Raw genomic sequence first — 18,369 nt, forward strand, 5'->3', positions numbered from 1 at the left:
TATTTATTAAAAGACTTCTCCTTAGGATTATGTGAGGCAAAAAAAACCCAAATAAGTATGAATGAATGAATGAATGAATAAATAAATAAATAAATAAATCAATAAATAAATGACTTTTCCTTAGGATTATAGGAGGTAAAAAACAAACAAACAAAACAAATATTCAAAAAACATTGAAAAAGCTAACAACTTTGTGTTTAACAGCAACAAATGGATGCAAATAAGGACCTCCATTACAATAAATAACAATTATTATGATATATATTTATATTAAATTTGAATTAATCACGAATGACAATTGATCAACTTTATAAAAAAAAAGAAAAAGAAAGAAAAGAGAGCAATTTGGGTGCTTCATCATTTTAATAAGAATCTTTAAAACTTTATGATCACAAATGCTGCCTAGTTCTTTCCTTCTGTCTCTGTTTCTTCCATGTGGTACATTTTACCCCTAACAGCATTATAAAGAATAAATAGATCACTATAATGAGAAACATCATTTTCTTCTTCAAACATAAGTATCGTCTATTTCTACTCTATTTCTATGGCTACACCCTGATCGGCTGTGGAATCGTACAACAAAAAGAGAGTATATACAAATAAATAAACAAATAAATAAATACATGGATAAATACAGTTCACAGTGCAATCTGTTGAAAATGATTCTCACGGCTACAAACCGTTAAAGAAATCGTCTCGCTGTTAAACGAATCGCTCTTCACACGCTCGCAAAACGAAACCATTCAGAAATATTTCTTTACAAGCAAAACCGTATGATACACTTTTAACGTTTTTTTTTTAATCTGATGTCTGATAATCATGTTGTCTAAGGTAGCACACCATGCTAATACAGACGTTAGCGCTGTTTGCTAATTTAAGGCACACAATCTAGACACTCGACTATCAGCGAAAAATATTCCAAACGTCTTCATATCTTTCGCTTCGATCTCATATCCTGTGTGAAACAGTTCTGGTTTGCAACAAACCACCGAAATAATAGCTAATAAAACAGCAGGCAGCGATTGTCGGGGTCCAAGCACCGCTTTGTGTGTATTTTGCAGTTCCTTATTTTTATTACTAGACACTTTTCCAGAATGGATTAAGTAAACAAGAATTTAATACCAGATGACTGTAGAGTCACTACAAATTAAAATACTGAATTATTTGCACAATTTGTGGTGATTTCTACAGCATTTTTTCCCTTAAAGTTTACGCTCTTCCACTGAAGGAACTGAAAGAAAATATCTCCTACTCTTATGTAATGCTAGCTAGATAGCTTGAGTAACCAGCAAAGTGTCAAAGTGTTGTCATTTTTTTTTCAGACCAAAAACTATGTAAAATAATTACAATGAATCAGTCAGAAATGTCATTAAAAGTCATTTAGCTCAGCCCACGGTTTAATCACATTAGCATGTGGATTTTAAATGAAGTGCACTAGCTAGCTATATAGCAAAATAGGTGTGGTCAGATCTGGCCCACACAATGCACTCACACTTGGTCCACATACCACAAGGAATGATGGCCCATTGGTGGCCCATATCTGGTTTGCCAGAGTTGGGCCACGCATAGGCCAGCACAAGGCCAGCACTGGGCCAAACTGTTGGCCCAGAACAGGGACAGCACTGAGCCATACTTCTGGCTCTGATCTGTCCATAACCGGGCCACATCTGGCATGGTCAGACCTGGGCCACATCTGGCATGGTCAGACCAGATCTGGAATGCCATCATATAAACAGTGCCATCACTGCCAGACCTGGTCCTCCTCTGGTTGACATACCCCTTGCCATGCCAGCACTCAGCCAGCAGTGCCGGCTTAATGCCAGATCTGCCCCAGACCCGTCTGCTATGTTAGTTATCACTTCTGTACAGCTGTAAGTAAAGTTTATTTTGTGTTTTCATTGTCGTTTATGACTGAAAGTTGGTCTATTTTGGTCTATTTTGACCTAGCATTGAGTTTTTTTATAAACTAGTTGGTGATGTTGATTTGTTGTTCCTTTATGACTGCCTCTGTAAATTTAAGCTGACACATCAGAGCAAGGAAAATCAAGAAAGTAGAAAAAATTCACTACACAATAAATAGAGCTAATCAAAATGCTGTACGCTGCTAGTGAGATGCTGAAGATGTTTGATCAGGTTACCTGCATTACAGGATGATGCCGAAGTTCCTTCTAGTGATATTCTTTTCCCCTGATCACAGTGTACAGTCTGCTTTACTCTGATCATTAGTCATGTAGGAAGTCCAGATCGCTTCAGTCTGTTTGTTAGCATGACAGCATACGTCAGATATCAGATCTGATAAGAACAGATATTGATGTAGCAGGAAAGTTAGACCAGATCAAGATCAGGCTTGTCTAAATGTTGCATTATAGCCAAATTATTCAATTAATTAATTAACTTAATTTTACTAAAGACTCATACAAAAATTCTAATTAAATCCTAAACCAAATGCATCCATAGATATGGTTCGAATTTACCACAGTTCAGTTCTTAAGCCAAAATAAATAAATTCATTCATTAATTCATTAAACAAACAAACAAACAAACAAACAAACAAACAAACAAACAAACAAATAAATAAATGGTTACATAATTTAAGTTTTAAATCTCATCAAACTCAAACATTGGATGAATAAAGGAAGCAAGTTTAAAGCTCCTTTTTGCAAACACTTGAGGATTGACTCGTCTCATTTCCGACATGCTTTTGACACGATTTTATATTCCCAATACAAACTAAGTGCTTGGACCCCTAAAACAAGCAAACAAACACAGGGAACATATGGAACACAGCTTGAACTTATTAAAAATCAAATAAAAAATTCAAAACCAAAATCCCTGAATAGAAAGCAGCGTCATAAATCCATGGTACAGTGTGCTGTCTGAAACTCACCACATGTTAAAGCTTGTTGGTTTTTTTAGTTCTAATGAGTGTTCTAGTTCACTAATGAGTGTTAGTTCTAATGTTATGTTTTCTATGTTTTATACCTTTTCTTACGTGCTAATAAACATCTGGATAGCTGTTAATTTTATCTGAGCAGGAGTTACAGTTCTCTGTGAGAAATGGCTTTAAGCAGCAAAGAGATTCAGACATGTCGCGTTTCAGTGATTGTGTAGGAATAAATTGCGCTGCAACATTCAGCTAGATGTGAGATTAGTGTCAGGTTGTAGCTACGCGTGCCGCTAATTAGCTGATTGACTGTTACACAGCAGCTAGTACCATAGTCTAACTTCATGACGGATCAATCCTGATTAATGATTGATGCAGTTTTGTATTTAAACTGCTGTTTCTACATAATAAATATATCTAAATAAATAAAGGGATGTAATTATGTTGTGGATCTCAACACTCAGACAAAAGTACCGCAGTTTAGCACTAAAGCAATAAAACCAGAAGAGAAATAAAAACTATAAAAGTACTGCTGAAGATCATCACTTCCTCCTCCTCCTCCTCCTCCAAGGATACGAGATAATTCCAGATAAGATCTGTTTCATGATCTGGAATTAATACAATCAAAAATCCAAACTGAAAAAAAAAACAGACCACAATGATGTCCTTCAGCTGTGATCCTGATTCCATCTGACGTGATGGCGATGGTAAAATACTGATAAATGTGTTCTCATGCCTCTGAACACAAACCGCAAGCATGAAGACCAGCCTGGCTTCACGTCCACTTCCCAAGATTGTGGCCTTGTGTCTCTGTCCATGATGGGACTGTAATACTGTCTCTACATGTGTATGATGATGAGATGAGTGTGTGTGTGTGTGTTCAGAAGGGATTAAGGCGTATCCCTGTCCCCAGTGGAGAGAACGGATTCACCTTGGCCCACATCAATGCATCGTTGAGCGAAATGGACGACTTGCCGTCCTCCAGGAAGAACACGGGACCCTGTCGATCACAGAGAGCAGCCATGTTACTGCATCAAGATTATTTTGAAATTAACAATTTGCCAAATATTATATATTTTATTTATTAATAAGCAGGTAAACATGAACAGCTGGAGCCATTTTCTTCCCTCAACGTTCTGCTCACGTCAGCTGTAATAACTGTGTTCCGACTGAATTTCCAGTTACATGAAAGAGAAATCAGTCAAATGTACACAAGAGAATGAAATTAGTGCCATATGCCAACCCAGGAACAGGATTTAACTCCTAGCTCTGTAATTTAGCATGTAGCAGACATTAGAGAGGTCAAACATGGTGCTAGAGTTGTGCTGTAATGTATGATGTTCATTTTTCAATGTAAACAGACAAACAGAGAGCAGTTCTGAAGAAAGAGTTACGAGCAATATTTAATTGAAATATCCGTTAATAGCAGCGAATAAAAATGCTAGTCGTTTTGTTTGAGCTCGTCTTCCTCCATTACTGGAAAACATCACTATTATCAACGATTACAGGCCTTTTTGTGTAAAGTTTGGTGGATTGTTAGATGGTTTTGTATCGTCGTTATTCCTCTGATGAGTTTAGTGGTTGTGTGTCACAAGAGGACACCGTTTATTTCTAGCACAGCTACGGGTGTTTAAAAAACATTAAATGTTAGGAATAAGTGTCAGGTTTCACCGTTTGCTCCTAAAAGCCAACTTTTTATCATCCACCTTTTATTCGGCGACGTCGTTCATGATCATATTTATGACAAATTCAGATAAAATAAAAACTTTATACATCCATGTTTGACTTCACGGTGCAAAATCACACATCCTCCACATTCAGAAATATAAATAATATTGATATTCTGATATTTTCTCCCAAAAAGCAATATCTCATATTTCTGTGAGACTGTGGTTATTCATTACCATGGCAACAATAATACAGCGGCATAGATTTGTCCTAAAAGCTTCATATTATTTATTTTTATTCTATAAAAAAACTCCATTATCACTTATTACGATATGGATATGAGGTTGAGCTTATAGAACTTATAGAAACATCTTGTAAAAAATAAATAAATAAAAATACAAATAAAAAATCATAATGGCTTCCAGTAATAAACTTATACAGGATTCTAGTATTGATAAAAAAAAAAATGTAGATAAAAAAGTCTATCTATCTATCTATCTATCTATCTATCTATCTATCTATCTATCTATCTATCTCTGTGTATAGATAGATAGAAAGATAGATAGATGGATAAGTATTAATAATAGCATATAATTTCTTTTAATTAAATATATTGCAATATATATTAAACCTCCCTCTGTAATTTTCAATAAATTTCCAATAACATGAACAGTTTTCTCCAATACACTACAAGCAAAGTTCTATTAAAATTCTGAAAAGTTTATATAAAGATAAAAATAAAAAAATAATAAGTTTCTGTCCCCTAGATGGCGCTGTAACTCAGGCGTAATAAGGTCTGTTTGTGTTTTTTTAAATACAAAATGTTGGACGATGAGACACAATTTGGAACATTTGCAAAGAATGAACTATGTTTTACACCTTCACACACACACACACACACATACACACAAACACACACACACACACAGACAGACAGACACACACACACACACACACACACACACACAAACATACACATACACACACACAGACAGACAGACACACACACTAACATACACATACACACACAGACACAGACACACACACACACACACAGACAGACAGACACACACACACACACACAAACATACACACACACACACACACAAACATACACACACACACACAAAATAAAATGATCGTACTAGTAAAATAAATAAAACACGTGAATCACAAGGATGCTAGTTTGTTCTTTCCAGCATGCTAGTGTTTGTTATTCCAAAAATCACGCGTAGAGTTTTATGCAGATTAGGGGGCGGGATAAAGGTCCCCATTGGTCCACTGCTTCTCAACCTACTGCCCTATCACAGCCTATCAGTAAAGTGACGTCACTGACGCGCTACTCTGCCGGTTAGTGTTTGAACCTGTCTTAAGCAAGTGAGAAGATGGGCGATTCCACACAGCTACATGTAATCCATATCGATGTATACGTTAGTTAGATGCCCTTATTGTCCAAGGAATCAGGTGTAATATGTCTAAAATGGTTGTTAAATGCCCCCAGTTGTTTTGTGTAGGTGTGGAGGACATGGTGCTTTCTTTCTAGAGGAGCAGAGTGCTGGGGTTGTGCTTACAGAGACTGAGTGGACGCTGTGACCACAGGCACAGTTTAGGACACACACTGACCCAAACTCCCCATCCTGAGACTTTGGAAGAGATCTGTATTCATTAGTTTTAAACTATGTGCAGCAAATTGTGGAATAAATGTGTTTTAATTACATTTCTAGCATCACTTTGCAATGCATTTAACCCCAAATCCTTCTGCAGCTTTTATGGTGGCATGCAACTCCATAATGATGTTGATCTGTCTCTAACACACAGACAGAAATAAAGAGTCTAGAAATCATTTCTAATTTAAAGACTTATTTTGAGCTTGACTCTGACAAGAAGCCATTGTTATAATATGAATAAACAGCTGTCTCTCTCTCTCTCTCTGGCCTTAATATGAAACAGTAACACTCACCGCTTTAATACAACTTTATTTTATTTATTTATTTATTTCAACATAGTACAGAACTAGCAGTAACAGCCCTTGACACAGAATTACAAAAACTTAAAAAAACTTATTATAAATGATAAAACTACTGCAATGGGCAGAAACAGAAGTGCAGAGTCAAATACTTTAAAAACATTATGCAAAAAAACCAAAACAACAACTGTATTTTATATATCAAACATGTAGATCTTGTATAAGCAGGAACACTGCTGTAATGGCAGCCCTGAACATTCAGACTAAAGCTTTTATCTTTCCTGGGTTCTGGAACAGTGTTTATTCTTCTTTTTCCACAGGCAGTCTGCCTCCTGAAAATATCAGGGAAAGAGCCAAAAATGTGATAAAGAGAAAAGCAGCAGACTTTCATATCCTCATATAAAACTGAATATCTAACTTTTATTAACGGTCATCTTGAAAACATTGCATGGGGAATCTATACTTCATTACAGCACCAGCATGGACTTGACCATGTCCTGATTAGTGCATGTGTCCATCTCTGATCCTGCAGCCCCTGACCCTGTATCTGACTGACCTGAGCCTGTATCTGACCCTGTATCTGACTGACCTGAGCCTGTATCTGACTGACCTGAGCCTGTATCTGACTGACCTGAGCCTGTATCTGACCCTCTATCTCACTGACCTGAGCCTGTATCTGACCCTGTATCTGACTGACCTGAGCCTGTATCTGATTGACCTGAGCCTATATCTGACTGACCTGAGCCTGTATCTGACTGACCTGACCCTGTATCTGACTGACCTGAACCTGTATCTGACCCTGTATCTGACTGACCTGAACCTGTGGACATGGTGATACAGGACTCTGATTAAGAGTCTGGGTTAATACAGAGATCAGAGTAAACACAAAGTGAAGGTCATTACTTTAAAGCTCTACATTTCATCATGATGAAACTGAACACATGAGCTTAGTGCTGCTAGTGCACTACTCTACTGTTTGAGCAACAATAATGTTATGCTATGATGCTAATGATTGTACAATGATACACTTGTCCAGTTCATTAAAATACTCTTTAGCATAATAACAGGAAGTTTGACTCGATACTACAATAGACACACATTTAAGAAACGGATTAATTAAATCTCACTTGCTTAAGACAGGTTCAAACACTAACCGGCAGAGTAGCGCGTCAGTGACGTCACTTTACTGATAGGCTGTGATAGGGCAGTAGGTTGAGAAGCAGTGGACCAATGGGGACTTTTATCCCGCCCCCTAATCTGCATAAAACTCTACGTGTGATTTTTAGAATAACAAACACTAGCATGCTGGAAAGAACAAACTAGCATCCTTGTGATTCACGTGTTTTATTTATTTTTACGAGTACGATATTTATGGCGCGGATTTGACGCCATATAAAACATTCAGGGCTGGATTAAACTCTTTCCGGTCTCGAGCCCTATTGATAAGGATTAGCCCTAGCCACGTCCCTGGTTACCACAGTCAATATTTTTTTTTGAATAACTGCATAAAAGTTCAGTAACCATGGTAACCTGATTGTAATAAAGCACAACAGTACACAGTAATCTAGTTTATTAGTACAGAAGCAGGGTCTTATCATCAGAATAGGATCTAGAAAACCATCATTATCATCATAAGGGTGGTGATAAGGGAATGCATCCCGGGTGGGATACTAGTCCATTGTGTGTTATTGTGTGCACACTGTTTCACAACTAAAACCATGTTATAAGTTATAAGTTAAACCTCTTGTCAGAAGCAACCAGGTTGACACCAAAAAAAAAAAAAAAACCCTGAAGCATTATTATGGCAATTGGGTCAACCAGAGATAATTTACTCAGACTCTATTTTCTGGGGTTGGTGGTTCGATTTCCAGTCTTGCCCTGTGTTTGTGGAGCTTACATGTTTTCCCTGTGCTGTGTGGGTTTCCTCTGGGTACTTTGGTTTCCTCCCTCAGTCCAAAGACATACATTGTAGGCTGTGTGTGTGTGTGTGTGTGTGTGAGAGAGAGAGAGAGAGAGAGAGATTGTGCCCCGTCATTCCATCCAGGGACCTTAGCATGGTCCTTAGGAGCAATTATGACCTTAGGATGGTCTCCTGGTTTGACACAACACTATATACAATAATTTGTACAGGAAATGGATGGATGGATGGACGGATGAATGGATAGTTTCAAGTACTACCATCTCCAATGATTTTATTAGAAACAAACAAATTGATTTTTACTGTACATTATTATTAGACTTTATGAGTGATTCTGTGTCTATTTGTACTATTCCAGGTATAATAGAAAATATTCAGTACATTACGATTTATTTAACACCCAGTCGGTTAATTTAACACTCATTCGTTGAATAATTACCTGAAGTTGAATACTTTTATCCATTTATGGTTACATGAGACCATGAAACAAGTATGTTTCGAGCTATGCTATGGTGAGAGTCACTGATATAGAAAATTATTTAGCACTTTCTGACCAATCAGAATCCAGAATTTAACAATGGTATTAATTAACATTTTCTGACCAATCAGATTCCAGTATTTACCAGCGGTATTAATTAATAAGTCCAAAATTGAACAGCAGTATTATTCAAAAGCTCCTGACCAATCAGAATCCAGAAATGAACATGAATATTATTCAAAAGCTCCTGACCAATCAGAATCCAGAAATGAACATGAATATTATTCAACAGCTCCTGACCAATCAGAATCCCGAATTGAACAGCAGTATTAATCAGCAGCTCCTGACCAATTAGAAATCTGTATTTCACAGTGATATTAATCAACAGCTACTGACCAGGCAGAATTCAGAATTGAACAATGTTATTAATTAACAGCTTCTGACCAATCAGATTCCAGTATTTACCGGTGGTACCAGTCAACACTTTCTGTCCAAAATTTATCCAAACCAAAACATTTATGTAAACATCTGAAAAACCATCTCTGAACCACTGGAACCTGTTGTGTTGGAAAATGTTTAGTCTCGCCTGCTTCACGTGATATGCTTTGGACAAAACTCTCTAAAATTTACGACAGCTACTTTTTTCCACTTCAGTAGACCAGAGAAAAACAGATGTGTGTATCTCTGTGTGTGTGTGTGTGTGTGTGTATGGCTTGCCTGTATCCTGAGGCCAGTAAAGCAGGAGACCTGGACGTCCGAGTGGCTGGGTAAGCTGGAGCCTGTGACATAGTCCGGCCCCTGCAGACCTTTCAGAAGCTCCGCCCTCATTCGGCTCAGGAGGAGTGTGTATTCTGCTCTCTGAGCCTCTGTTGGAGGAGTGTACGGCATCTCCTCTGCTCCTCTGAGTGTGAGACACAAGCTTTAGAAATTAATTCTCAGTCACTTACGTAGTGTCCTAGTCTGTGTGTGTGTGTCAGATTAAAAGCATTTTAATCTAAGATGAAATATGAGATATGAATATGGTTTCAGGGTCTCCCCAAAGACACATTGAGTAATAGTTTAGTTTGTGTGTGTGTGTGTGTGTATATGTGTGTCTCACTGACTTGTTAAGAGAGTGTGTACAGGCTCTCCAGGCCTCCAGCTCCACTGACAGCTGTTCAATCTGCAGCGGTAAATCGACTTCTCTCCTCTTTAACAACTGACTGAGAGAGAGAGAGAGAGACAGAGAGAGAGAGTAAGAGTGAGAGAGGCAGAGGGAGACAGAGGGAGAGGGAGAGGGAGAGGGAGAGGGAGAGGGAGAGGGAGAGAGAGAGAGAGAGAGAGAGAGAGAGGAAGAAAGGGAGGAAGAAAGGGAGGGAGAGAAATAGAGAGAGGGAGAGAGAGAGAGAAAAAAAGAGAGGAAGAGAGAAAGAGAGAGAGATATGATCCATGTTTGTGTGTATAATTGATCACATGACCTGAGATTGTCTCTTTTCTCTGCTCTCACCTTGTGTATTCATACAGTGCTGGGACGATGCTGGAGTATTGCCTTCCTATAGCCAATAATGCTCCGATATATCCACAGAGAATGAGTAGCTCATTACGCTCCCTGAGACAACACACACACACACACACACACACACACACGCACACACACACGCACACACACACGCACACACAGTGAGCTCTAATAAGATAGCATGCTGAACAGACATGGTTGATGTGAAACAACTTTGTTTTGTTTATTGTACTTACTCACTGCACTTGGTCAGAACGAGCCGGTCCGTCCTGATGTAGCTCAGCAGGTCGAGGATGGGATAAACCGAGTCCACGGTCCAGTCTGGACAGCTCAACTGCTCTGTGAGGTAAAAAATAAAAAACGTCGGTGATGTGAGACTGTGAGACAGATCACATAGGAACACTGAGAGGATGTAAGTCATAACACACACACACACACACCTTTGATGAATGCAATGCCGATTGGGAGAGCCTTCTCAGGTTCAGGGCTGAGCAGCTGGTACTTCACTGCCTGTAAGATTTCTCCCTGACTGTAGGCTTCCTCCGCCAGATCCTTACACTCCTCCAAACTCGGCAAACCACACTGAAGAGACACAGAACATAAACTCTTCTCATAACAGAACACACACACACACACGTACACACACACAACATACATACATACATACATACATACATACATACATGCCATGTCACAATTCAATAGAATGCTTGAATAAAATCTAAATAAATAAAATTATATAGAAAGTAATCATATAGTGTAGATTAGATCTGAATAGAATAGAATGCTAGAATAAAAGAATAGAAAAAAATAAAAAAAAATAATAGCACAATAGGACGTCATGTCATAATTCAATAGGAAGCTAGAATAAAAGAACAGAACCAAAAAAGAAAACATCGAAATAAACAAAAAGATATAGAAAAGAATCATATAGCATAGAGAGTATCTGAATAGAATAGAATAGAATAGAATAGAATAGAATAGAATAATATTGCAACAGGATGTCATGGAATAATTCAATAGAATGATAGAATAAAATCAAAGAATAAAAGAAAAAAGAAAAAAAATCTAAATGATGTAGAACATAATCATATAGCACAAAGTAGATCTGAATAGAATAGAATAGAATAGAATAGAATAGAATAGAATAGAATAGAACAACAGGATCTCATGGAACAATTCAAAAGAACGCTAGAATAAATATAGAAAAATCTAATGCGAATCTACAGAATAAAACGATATAGAACAGATTCCTATAGAGCAGAGTGGAACTGAACAGCAACGTATAATAAAACAGAATTTTATATTTTATCATTTTTTATGTTTATAAGTTTATATAGTCTTACATTCTTTTACCATTTGTATTGTTATTTAGTCTATTATTATTTGTGTTGTGCAATATTTTTTATTTATTTATTTTCTTTTATAATTTTTACATAATTTCTTCCCTTTTACTGTCTGTCTTTTTAATTCTCTTTCTTTCTATCTTTAGGTTAAAAACCTGCACGTTAACTGTCTGTTGAACTGCTGTCACAAATGAATTTCCCCACTGTGGGATCAATAAAGTTTTATCTTATCTTATCTTATCTTAGAACACACTATACTAGAATAGAACTGAATAAAGCACAGTACAATATAATGATATAGTCATCATCCAACCCAGATACTCAAACAATATCTTTCTTCAATCTCACTTCATCTCAACCTCAGTATCACTGTAAATCTGTCACTGTAGTGTTACACAAAATTTAGCACAAATTTTTTAAAAATGTAAAAAATCAATTTAAAAGTCACGCACCTTGTCACGGAGGTCGTTTCGCTCGGCTGAGCTGCCCGGGTAAAAAGCACACAGCTTAGCTAAGAGAGTCTTGTTATCTGGGATCATCTGCAGGAGCCTGGCAGCCAGGTCCCTGTGGACCAGAAGCACACACACACACACACAAAGGTAAATACAGATAAAGTGTGTTTGTGTAACTGTATGGTGTTTCCTATATGGAATTAGCTAAAGCCTTAAGGCTATTGAAATGTTCACTGGAGCTGAAAGTGATGCAGCATTTTAATGTCTTGAATATTAAATGTTTATCATCAATGTTCTGTTTAAAATTACAAATATTTCTTACTCTTCTAATACATCACTGTTTCTGTATGTTTATATAGGGATGTGTACGGCAGATATGCCACATCAGATTTTAAAAGTTTTATGTAAGAAGATGTTTGGTTAATGTTTAAGGAATGAGTCGCCGTGTTCAGAGATTACTAGAGAATTATTTACATTTGAACAGTGAAATTCAGCACCAAGGCAATTCACTAAGGCACATACACACTGATATACGCTCGGTATCAGAGTTAGAACCCTTAAAGAGCCTGTGAAGAACTCTACAACAACGCTCAAACAACCCTTAATCAACGGAAACATTAAAAACATTACATCTGGAATTTCTCTACTGTATTTCTGTAAAGCTCCTTTATGAAAATGTTTGCAGTTAGAAGCACTATACAAATACAATTTAGAAAGAAACATATTCTTTTCATCATAAGGGATTATATAAGGGATTATCATAAATAACAAGAGTGATGGAGATGGAGATGATGATGTCACATGCAAAAACAAACAAACAAACAAACAAACAAATTTAATATGTGTTAAAGGGTGATACCTGTATCTGACGCATGGAAAGCTGTTGACAGATGGAGATGATAAAACAAAGCAGATGAGCCATAACACTAATCACACAGGAGACTAGAGGCAGTGATTCTCAATCTTTTGGGTTCCAGGGACACCTTTAATTTTAATATAAAATTCCATAAACATATTTAACCACTGATCTTTTTCCTGCTGAATTCTCTGATTATTGTTTGAGTTTTTGAATAAAACCCATTCGATTCTGGTGATCAATCAAGCAGACGAAATAACTTTATAACTCACTAAATAAATATATTTATTTTTATAATAGTGGGTTGTGAATACCCTGGATACCACTTTGAAAACCACTGTGTAAAAACGGCTGTGAAAACAATACAGTGGAACCTCGCCATACAAATTTCATTGGTTCTGTATTGTGAAACAAATTTCCCCATAAGAACTAATGTAAATGCAGATAATCCGTTCCAGCTGCCAAAAATATGACCAATATTCCCAGTATGAAGCGTATGTAAACTGTATGGCTGCTTACAAAGAACTGACCCAAGCCAAGCATTCCATGCCAAGGCTCCTCACAGGAAGTCGTGCCACCAAGCTTGGGCTAAAAATAGAACAGAGCACCCACGCCACAAATCTGTCAACAAAAAAACACCCGAAAAATCACCTAGCTTTTGGAGGCATGCCGAAGGCATCGTGGGTTGACTCTTTCCAAACGGAAAATTCGTAAACTAGCCTCGGTTGGCTTCGCTTGGCCTTCCACTGATGTAAGTTTTGAATGCCTTCCAGACATACGCGCAACTTAGCTGGTTTTTGGTTCATTCGTATGCCGAAGCAAATTCCTTGCAAAATTTTCATTCTTAAGCCGAAAAATTCATAAGTGAGGACATTCGTATGCCGAGGTTCCACTGTATTATGATGTTTCATAGCAGACAGTATAATCACCAAAAAGATTTTACTGGTTCATTTTCCATAAGTGTGTGATGACAACTCGTACCATGTGGCTGTGGTCATGTATTTCCTAGCCAGGAGTTCCAGGACGTAATGAGTAGCTTCTTGTGCTGATTCTCCCAGCACCGTCCCCACACACACCGCCAGCTCCAGCTCATTGCCTCTGATCAGACTGGCCATAGCCAACTACACACACACACACACACACACACACACACACACACACAAACACACAAATATATATATATATATATATATATATATAGTATATAACCACAGGAAACCACAATATACCAACATTTAAATTCATGTTCTTGGTGTTGTTGTGCTTCAGCTCCTTCAACCTTATTTCTGTCTTCACATTTTTATCCCTTTTTCAGCAAGTGCTTGTTGTTAAAGATGATGGTCTACTGTATACACCGATCAGGACATAACATTATGAGCAGTGACCGGTGAAGTGAATAAGACTGAGTATCTCCTCATCATGGCACCTGTTAGTGGGTGGGATATATTAGGCAGCAGGTGAACATTTTGTCCTCAAAGTTGATGTTAGAAGCAGGAAAAATGGACAAGTGTAAGGATTTGAGCTTTGAGTTTGACGAAGGGCCAAATTGTGATGGCTAGACCACTGGATCAGAACATCTCCAAAACTGCAGCTCCTGTGGGGTGTTCCCGGTCTGCAGTGGTCAGTATCTATCAAAAGTGGTCCAAGGAAGGAACAGTGGTGAACTGGAGACAGGGTCATGGGCGGCCAAGGCACATTGATGCACGTGGGGAGAGAAGGCTGACCCGTGTGATCCGATCCAACAGACGAGCTACTGTTGCTCAAACTGCTGAAGAAGTTAATGCTGGTTCTGATAGAAAGGGGTTAGAATACACAGTGCAGGACGGGTCAGGGCTGTTTTGGCAGCAAAAGGGGGACCAACACAATATTAGGCAGGTGGTCATAATGTTATGCCTGATCAGTGTATACGTGATTGGAAAACACCCTCTCAGGTGAGTCTGGAGCAAGTCAGGACCTACACATGGTTAATTAACACAATCAGAATGACAGTGAACTCTGAATTCACACACACATTTCCCTGATTAAATCCCGACAGAACTTTAGAATTGAAATGACAAAACGTGAATTGCAACTGATGTTCCAATTGTCTAGAAATAAAACACACACCACTGTTGTTTGCACTGTGTCTCTGAAGAGGAAGTAAATGTAACTGTAAATGCTACCTCTGTGTTATCTACAGCCAGGTGACAGCAGGCTGCCAGTACGGCACAACCCTCCTGAAAATACCACTCAGCAAGCTCTCTACACACTCCATGCAACAACCTAGAGAGAGGAAGAAGAAGAAGAAGCCTTTATTCATCACATAGAAATCACTGTACAAGTAAATTGCTTTCTATTGATTGTCCCAGCTTGTTAGGAAGCTGAGGTCAGAGCTCAGGGTCAGCCATGACACAGCATTGGATGTGGTTAAGGTGTTGGACTTCTGATCAGATGGTTGTGAGCTCGAATCCCAGGTCCACCAAGATTCTGGGCTCTTGAGCAAGGCCCTTAAACCTCAATTGCTTGTCTGCCAAATGCTGTAAATGTAAGCATTTCTGGTTAAAAGGGTTAAGATCCAAACAGCAGGAGCTGCTACAGGCAGTGCTGTGGCTTGAACCCCAGACCTTCTGATCATGATCTACAAAGCCGGTCATTCATATAACCATGAAAATAAACCAGATTTATTAAAAATGGTGTGTTTGTGTGTACTTACCCAGTGTAGATCTCAATGTTGTCGTTGTCTGTGGACGCTGAATGGTTGATGGAGGTAATCGCAGGCCCGTGAATATTCCCTTCACATGCTCCCTGATTAAAACATATACACACCTACATTAGTACTGAGACAACTCAAGAACCTGGCACAATAAACCGTAATGACTAGATGTTTCTCGAGTGGTTTATTGCAGTAAGCTGATGCATGATGAACAGAACTGCTTAAGCTTGTTATTACTATTATTATGGTGTAGATTATAGTGAATCATTTACTTTCACTTCGTTATCAGTTATTAGTGATTCACCTGAACAGACTCACCTGTGCCACAAGCAGCGCCTCCTTTAACTGCCCTCTGGAGGTGAAGAAACTCACCAGCTTTTTCACGTCTCCTGTGGCAATGCAGTATGGGATCACGTCATCGTTGCCTTCCTGCATCAGCTGATCTGCTCTCCTACAGCATGGGAAACATTCATGAATAAATTAAATTTAACAAACCAGCTGTACAAAATCTTGGACAAGACAAGTATTAAAGCACATGATGATGTTTTGGAATTTTTGGAGATATACCACGATTTAGCATAATTTAAGAATTAAGTACGGTATGTTTTGATCGTGCTTTACTAGTTCATTTACATGGAAATGATCACTTCTATAACATTTCTCGGGAAATTTAATCTCACAGCTGCTTTAATAGCTGCTAAAGTTGTAGACCTTCCTTTTCAGATGATGTCAGGACAAAACTTAAACATTCTATTCATTTCGCATTGATTAGCTTTAACGTTTTGAACGATTAGAGCTGGGTATTGTTTTGGACGTCACTTTAGGATAAAAAATATCTGATAAAATTCTAAATGTCATATACGGATGTTCTGTTAAAGTTTTAGAAGATGTGTTCTTGTACAGACAATCGCAATAGTGTATAATGATTGTGCTACAAATTGTATAAAATTCATTTCTGTGTATTTATAGTTGTTAGTTTAGTTCTAAAAATTACATTTCCGATTCACATACAAAGATAAGACAATGTACTTTATTCTTATTTTTTTTCCCTCATGAAGTAAATAAAAATAAATCTTGTCTGTCCATATTGTTTCATTAAAAACCTGAGGCTGAACACCTGAAGTCAAAGTCATAATCTAGCAATGTTTTATTCTTATGTCTTATACAGTATACTGTATTTATCAGTCTTACTTTATTGTTTTAATTTGTCCTAGCGCTAGACATATTAAAGCAAAGCATCTGAGTGAATCAGGTTTTGTGGAACGCACCTTTGCATTAGCTTCTTCCAGTATTTCATGGAGACTCCAGGAGCCACGGATAACGCCTTCTCCCACTAAACAAAACCAAGAAGAACTTTAGATGCTTAAAGACTAAACACCGACATGTGAGAGGTTTTCTCCATCCCAAAACATACCAATATAAACACCATGAATACAAATATATAATGTTTAAATTCTAGCAATTCAGGTTAAAAGATCTAACATCAAGCTTCTGTGGCATTTTACAGTTGGAGGTGGAAGAGATTCTGTGAAATTTTACCTCTCCCAGCTCCACCATGAGTTCACAGTATCTCTGGATCTGTCCCAGTCTCAGATGGATTTCTGCTGCAGCTTTCAGTCTTTCCTCTTTACTGGGAGCTCCAATCCCTCCACCAAACTTCGACATCTTCACTATAGTCAGCTCCTGGGCCTCTGACTGCAACAGAGAGCAGAACAACAGAAAATAGATGAATGTGGTGAAGATAGTAATAGTTTTAACTGCTATAAACATGATTTAAGAATTTCATTTATAAGGTTGAGGTATAATGTTCTGGACAAACAAGTCCAAATCCATGGAGACCCTACTTATAGCGCAGGTGCCAGATATAACAGCACCACCTTCAGGGGTCTTGTGGAGTCCATGCCTTGATGCAGCAGAGCTGTCTTGGTAGCACATGGTGGTGTTACACATGTGGTTTTAATGTTATGGCTGATTTGTGTATATATAACCAGTTCAAACAAATATTCATTGTGCGATTTAATTAGTGTTAATTTTACGAGCCTTGTATTCTGTGATTTTTGTGCCATTTTTATGTTTTGAACCTTAATTATTCTTTGGGTTTGCCCTTTCTTTTTGCTTCATTCTCAAACGAATGAATGAAATACATCTCTAATATTTAAATGTAATGTTTTGTCAAAATTTTGTGAAATTAATAGATAAACTGGAAGCTCGTTTGATTAGCTAAATCAACCAGACAGCATTTCTGTAATATAAAAGAGTACAACTCACACAGTAAAAGAGTAAATCACAACATAACAGCAGAAATGTAGCCAGCTAGCTGCAAGGGTAAGGTCCTGGGCAGAGGTCAGAGTGTTTTATTTACAAAGAGTGAAGCCAAGTGGACAAAATCCAGATACTCACCAACATAGTCAAATAAACCTAAGTGGGGGGAAGGACTGTAGAGTATGAATAATCTTAGTTGTAATGATCACATGAACAATTTTGGTTTCATTTAACATCATAGCTTCCACACTGACTGTTAAGCTGCACATAATGATCCAGCATAATGATCTATTATGGTATACTGTACCATTTCAAATAGCTACAAGATACTAGACCATATAATGTGTGC

General features: G+C 37.8%; 1 protein-coding gene across 7 annotated transcripts in view; it reads right to left on the reverse strand.

Annotated features, from left to right (window-relative positions):
* Window positions 1-237: 237 nt before the first annotated feature.
* The window catches only part of wdr17 (WD repeat domain 17), a 158,002-nt gene continuing 139,870 nt past the window's right edge, over window positions 238-18,369 (reverse strand). For 2 of the 7 annotated variants that reach the window (XM_058386688.1, XM_058386684.1), the window contains exons 17-30: window positions 17,298-17,453; window positions 17,027-17,091; window positions 16,077-16,209; window positions 15,759-15,850; window positions 15,229-15,328; window positions 14,048-14,187; window positions 13,070-13,090; window positions 12,211-12,322; window positions 10,853-11,018; window positions 10,649-10,751; window positions 10,401-10,502; window positions 10,018-10,116; window positions 9,632-9,815; window positions 238-3,884 (exon numbers count right to left, since the gene is read on the reverse strand). In XM_058386688.1, coding sequence (XP_058242671.1) covers window positions 3,765-3,884; window positions 9,632-9,815; window positions 10,018-10,116; window positions 10,401-10,502; window positions 10,649-10,751; window positions 10,853-11,018; window positions 12,211-12,322; window positions 13,070-13,090; window positions 14,048-14,187; window positions 15,229-15,328; window positions 15,759-15,850; window positions 16,077-16,209; window positions 17,027-17,091; window positions 17,298-17,453 — 1,593 coding nt within the window. In that variant the 3' untranslated portion in view covers window positions 238-3,764. Of the gene's footprint in view, window positions 3,885-6,606; window positions 6,851-9,631; window positions 9,816-10,017; window positions 10,117-10,400; window positions 10,503-10,648; window positions 10,752-10,852; window positions 11,019-12,210; window positions 12,323-13,069; window positions 13,091-14,047; window positions 14,188-15,228; window positions 15,329-15,758; window positions 15,851-16,076; window positions 16,210-17,026; window positions 17,092-17,297; window positions 17,454-18,369 lie in introns of those variants that run through there. The other 5 variants (XM_058386686.1, XM_058386689.1, XM_058386685.1 and 2 more) reach the window with 5 other exon arrangements.

This window comes from Hemibagrus wyckioides, linkage group LG03 (genome assembly GCF_019097595.1).
Source record: "Hemibagrus wyckioides isolate EC202008001 linkage group LG03, SWU_Hwy_1.0, whole genome shotgun sequence".
Classification (NCBI taxonomy): Eukaryota; Metazoa; Chordata; class Actinopteri; order Siluriformes; family Bagridae; genus Hemibagrus; species Hemibagrus wyckioides.